Source organism: Hyaena hyaena, unplaced genomic scaffold (genome assembly GCF_003009895.1).
Source record: "Hyaena hyaena isolate Hyena2069 unplaced genomic scaffold, ASM300989v1 scaffold_58, whole genome shotgun sequence".
NCBI classification, from domain to species: Eukaryota; Metazoa; Chordata; class Mammalia; order Carnivora; family Hyaenidae; genus Hyaena; species Hyaena hyaena.
This window is the reverse complement of record NW_024080689.1, coordinates 4,071,708-4,076,110: the sequence shown is the minus strand read 5'-3', so window position 1 is coordinate 4,076,110 and position 4,403 is coordinate 4,071,708. Positions and strand designations below refer to the sequence as shown.

The window sequence follows — 4,403 nt, the reverse complement described above, 5'->3', positions numbered from 1 at the left end:
CGGCGCGGGGCGCGGCCCGGGCCCCCACGGCGCCGGGCAGCGGGGAGGGGGCCCGGCTGTTGGCTCCGGTCCGCCCTGGCCCTGCCCGGTTCGCCCCGGGGCCCACCTGACTGCGATGGCGCCGCGTCCGCCAGGCCCGGCTCATCCCCGTGGCCGCCCCCGGCCGCTCCGCTCTCGCCCTCCTCCAGCTCCGGCTCCGGCTCCGGCTCCGGCCCCGGCCCCCCCCAGCGCCCGGCCCCGGCCCGGCCCCGCCGCCGCCGCCGCCGCCGCCGCTGACATCATCGGCTCCCCCCGCCCCGGTCCTACCCCCACCCCCACCCCCGGAAACAGTACCCCCCCAGCGCCGCCGCCGCCGCCGCCGCCGAGAGGAGGCCGGCGCAGCGCAGCCGACACCGACGCAGCGCTCCAGGCTCGGGCTCCGGGCGAGCGCGCCCGACGGCCTCGGCCCGGCCGGACCCCGGGACGCGACCCGCGCGGCGCAGGGCCGCCGGACGGGTGGACGCCGAGCCGGCGCGGGCCTGGCCGCAGCACCCCCGGCGGGGCCGCGCGACCACCCCGCTGGCTAGCGAGGGACGCCCCCCCCTCCCGCCCCTTGCACGCCCTTCACTCGGCGGGGCACGGCGCCCAGAGCACGCACACCCTCTCCGCGGACACACAACATGGCAGGCTCGCGATCCGGCCCCGTGGGTCCCTCTGACCCAGGCTCGGCACACGCACGGGGGGCAGCCCCGCAGCCACGCACGTGCCCACCCACCCTCCCCAGAGACGCGCAGGGACCCCCACCAGGCTGCGGGCCGGGCAGGCCCCAGCCCTGGGAGCAGACACACGTAAATGACTACCGGTTGCAGATGCCCCCCACGCGGCGTGGTATTCTGTCCCCACCGGCCGAAATCCCCACCTCTGTATACTGGGTAAACGCAGAGGCCCTGGGTGCGCCTCCGGGGACGGCACCGACCAAACACCAGGTGGGAGCACACAGAAAAAATACATTCCTGAAACTCCAGAGGGACAGTCCCAGGGACTCCTCCCTGGTGTTCAAAAATCCACAACTCCGGGAGTCGGAGGAGCAGGCCCTCAGCTGCTTCCCGCAAAACCTTTCCTGGGAAACAGGGGGAGACAGAAACGAGCTCGTTTAAGCCCAAGCGAGTCTCATCGCAGAGCTACTCCTCCAGAGAAAAAAAGAAGGAGACAAACTTGGGAGGCATAGAGTCACGCACAAAGCCAGCAGGGCTGGAAACCCCGAGAAACTAGGCCCACCCCCACCCCCACCGCAGCCTCAGCAAGGTTCCAGGGGAGAACCTCCCCCCCCCGCCCCCACCTCAGGAAGGTTCCAGAGAAGAACCCCGCTCCCACTCCATCCAGGTCACAAGGGCTGGAGCTCCGAAGGGCCAAGGCCCCCTGAGCCAGGCGAGAGAGGGTCCAAGGAAAGATGGTGAGTGTGGGGCTCAGGGAGGCAGAGCCCCCCCTTCCCTGTAGCTCCTGGCTGCTCCCTTGGGTCTCTTTCCCCCCAGACTTCCCAGCTGCCCTGGAGACACCCACAAATGAAACTCACCATGTTTCAACCCGTGACGTCACGCAGAAGCACAGCATCAGAGGCTGCCTCCCCTTCCCCAAACCAACAGCCCCCCCCACCCCACCCCCGGGTCCTCTCTCTCTTCTCCCAGGAACAGCTTGCCCAGAGATGCTCCTCCCGGACTGCTCGCCCCTGCTTCCTGCTTTAGAGAGAGGCTCAAGGCCCCCACTGTACCACCTCACCCCCTCTCTGGCCCTTTCTAGCTCCTCAGCGAGACAGCCCGCCCCTCTACTGCCCTGAGAGGTCCCCCAGCCCAGCCTGGGGTTCGTCATGCCCCAGGGCCCCCCCCCCGGGCTATGGCTGCCGTGATGCCCGAGCTCCTTTCTCCCGAACAGGCCGGCAGTCACCCCTACTTCAACCTGCCCGACTTCACCCAGCCATCGCCGCCCTCCACTCCGCCCAGCCTCCCCTCGCACCAGCGCTGCCGGCCCTCCGATGCCACCAAGGGCCTGCTTGTGGCCCTGCTGGGTGGGGGCCTGCCTGCTGGCTTCGTGGGCCCCTTCTCCCGTATGGCTTACCAGGCTTCCCGCTTTCCCTCGCTGGAGCTGCTCATCTGTCGATGTCTCTTCCACCTGCCCATCGGTCTACTGCTTAAACTGCGCGGCGACCCACTGCTGGGACCTCCCGATGTCCGGGCCCGGGCCTGCCTGCACGCGCTGCTCAACGTCCTCAGCATCGGCTGCGCCTACAGCGCCGTGCAGGTCGTGCCGGCCGGCAACGCTGCCACCGTCCGCAAGGGCTCCTCCACCGTCTGCTCGGCCCTCCTCGCCCTCTGCCTCGAGAGCCAGGGTCTCAGCGGTTACGACTGGTGTGGCCTGCTGGGCAGCACCCTGGGACTCATCATCATTGTGGGACCCGGACTCGGGACACTGCAGGAGGGGACCACGGGCCTCTACACCGCCCTGGGCTACGTGCTCGCCTTCCTGGGCGGCCTGGCCTTGTCGCTGGGGCTGCTGGTGTACCGCTCCCTGGACTTCTCCTCTTGCCTACTGACGGTGGCCTTCCTGTTTGGCTTGGTGGGGCTGGTGGGCTCTGTGCCAGGCCTCTTTGTACTGCAGACCCCCGTGCTGCCCGATGATCCTCTGAGCTGGAGCTGCGTGGGGGCGGTGGGGATCCTGGCCCTCGTCTCCTTCGTGTGCGTGAGCTACGCAGTCACCAAGGTCCACCCCGCCCTGGTGTGCGCCGTGCTGCACTCCGAGGTGGTGGTGGCCCTGATGCTGCAGTACTACGTGCTCTATGAGACCGTGGCACCTTCTGACATCATGGGCGCAGGGGTGGTGTTGGGGAGCATCGCCATCATCACCGCCCAGAACCTCAGCTGTGAGAGGGAAGGGCAGGTGGAGGAGTGACATCAAACTCGAGAGCCCGGGGGTTGGGGGGTCAGGGGGAAGGAGAAGGGGAGAGACCGGCAGGCAAGCAGGGGGAGAGCACGTGACTGGGAGAGAACTGGATATGGGAGAGGGGCACCCCTTGGGAGTCAAGGGTGACCTGGGGACTCGGTGCAGAAGGGACTGTCTGGAAGACCTGGAACGAGCGTGGGGATCAAGAGATGTGGAGTCCAGGCTGGGCCTTGGGGATGAGGCCGTGACTGCAGGGGAAGTAAGGTCCGAGGAGCACATCAGAGGGGCTGAGGCAGGTCGGCCTTGAACCTCAGGGCGGATTTTCCCCCAAGGCAGCGGAGAAGAGCGTTGGGGTTGGACTGTTTGGGGCTTTCAGGCAAGCGGACAGAGCCAGGGGCCGGGGTGAGGGAGTGTGCCTTTCTCCCTGAGAGACAGTTTCCTTTCCTCCTGGTTATGCTCCCCCCACCCCCGGGGTGGTGACGTGACACTGACATCAAACAAGGATCACTCTGAATGTGGCTGTGCAGTTGGTGGCATCTCTGCTTTGGAAGGAGAGCGAAAGCCCTACTCTGCTCTCATTGGAGAATCCCTCGGGATCCTTGCCCCCCTCCCCCCCTTCCCCCGCCGATCTTATTTCTGAAATATTCTGGAAGGGGGAGGACGTCCTAACGTTCAGATGCCTTGACCCCGAATCCCTCAGGACTTCTGTGTCCCGCCCCGTGGCTAATCTGCTTTTCCTGGATGGTGGCGGTCCCGTGATCTCTCCCGGACAGCGGCCAGCCTCCTTCCGGAGAAGGCTCCCCGAGCCCAGGCCTTCTCCTCGAGCGGCTCGGAGCCCGGGGGTTGAGGGGTGGGGGGGAATCCAGGACCTGAACACCGGACGGCGCTCCATTCGAGGCCGGGAGGCACCCACCCGTCCCTGGAGGCCGCTCGACAAACATCAGCTACTTCCGGACAGGCGATTGGCCTCGCCATCTTGAGCGGTTCATGCATATTCAGCGTGGTTACTGCATATTCATGACCAAGGACGGCCCCAGCGCTTTCCCCTCCCCCCACTCCAGGAACCCGCTTGGGAGGACCCGGCCGGCCTCGCCTCCTTCATTACCTATTCGCCGAACAGACCATTTTCCAGAAGGCGGGGGGGGGGAAGACTTCTGCTGAAGACGAAAGCACAGTCCAAACTAGAATAAAAGTGGCCTATATTTCCCTTCGATCCTTCACAGCTTAAATCTCGGGGCGGGAGGGGAGCAGGAAGGGGGGGCGGCGGGGTAAAAATAAAAAGTCCCCCTCCCCCGCGGCGCTTTAAAAGGTCGCCCAACCCGGGAGCCGGGGAGGGACGACCAACGACTCGAGCGCGCGCTCCGTGCAGGCCGGCGCAGGCGACCCCGTAGCGCAAGGGAGGGCGGGAAAGGAAGGGGCGGGGATGAAGGGGCGAATCTATAAAGGGCGTCATTCGGCCAGTTCGCTCCTCAGAAGCGCCGAGAGCGCGG

General features: G+C 66.9%; 2 protein-coding genes across 4 annotated transcripts in view; one reads left to right on the top strand and one right to left on the bottom strand.

Annotated features, from left to right (window-relative positions):
• Positions 1 to 193, bottom strand: part of ZBTB4 (zinc finger and BTB domain containing 4) — a 14,088-nt gene extending 13,895 nt beyond the window's left edge. For all 3 annotated transcript variants that reach the window (XM_039231525.1, XM_039231522.1, XM_039231527.1), the window contains exon 1: positions 107 to 193. The gene's annotated coding sequence lies outside the window, so the exon portion shown is untranslated. The remainder of the gene's footprint in view (positions 1 to 106) is intronic.
• A 1,090-nt stretch (positions 194 to 1,283) lies between these two features.
• On the top strand, positions 1,284 to 2,961 carry SLC35G6 (solute carrier family 35 member G6). Its single transcript, XM_039231453.1, has 2 exons — positions 1,284 to 1,432; positions 1,909 to 2,961. The coding sequence occupies exons 1-2, from the start codon at positions 1,430 to 1,432 to the stop codon at positions 2,920 to 2,922; spliced, it is 1,017 nt and encodes a 338-aa protein (XP_039087384.1). The 5' UTR covers positions 1,284 to 1,429; the 3' UTR covers positions 2,923 to 2,961.
• The last annotated feature ends 1,442 nt before the right edge of the window (positions 2,962 to 4,403 follow it).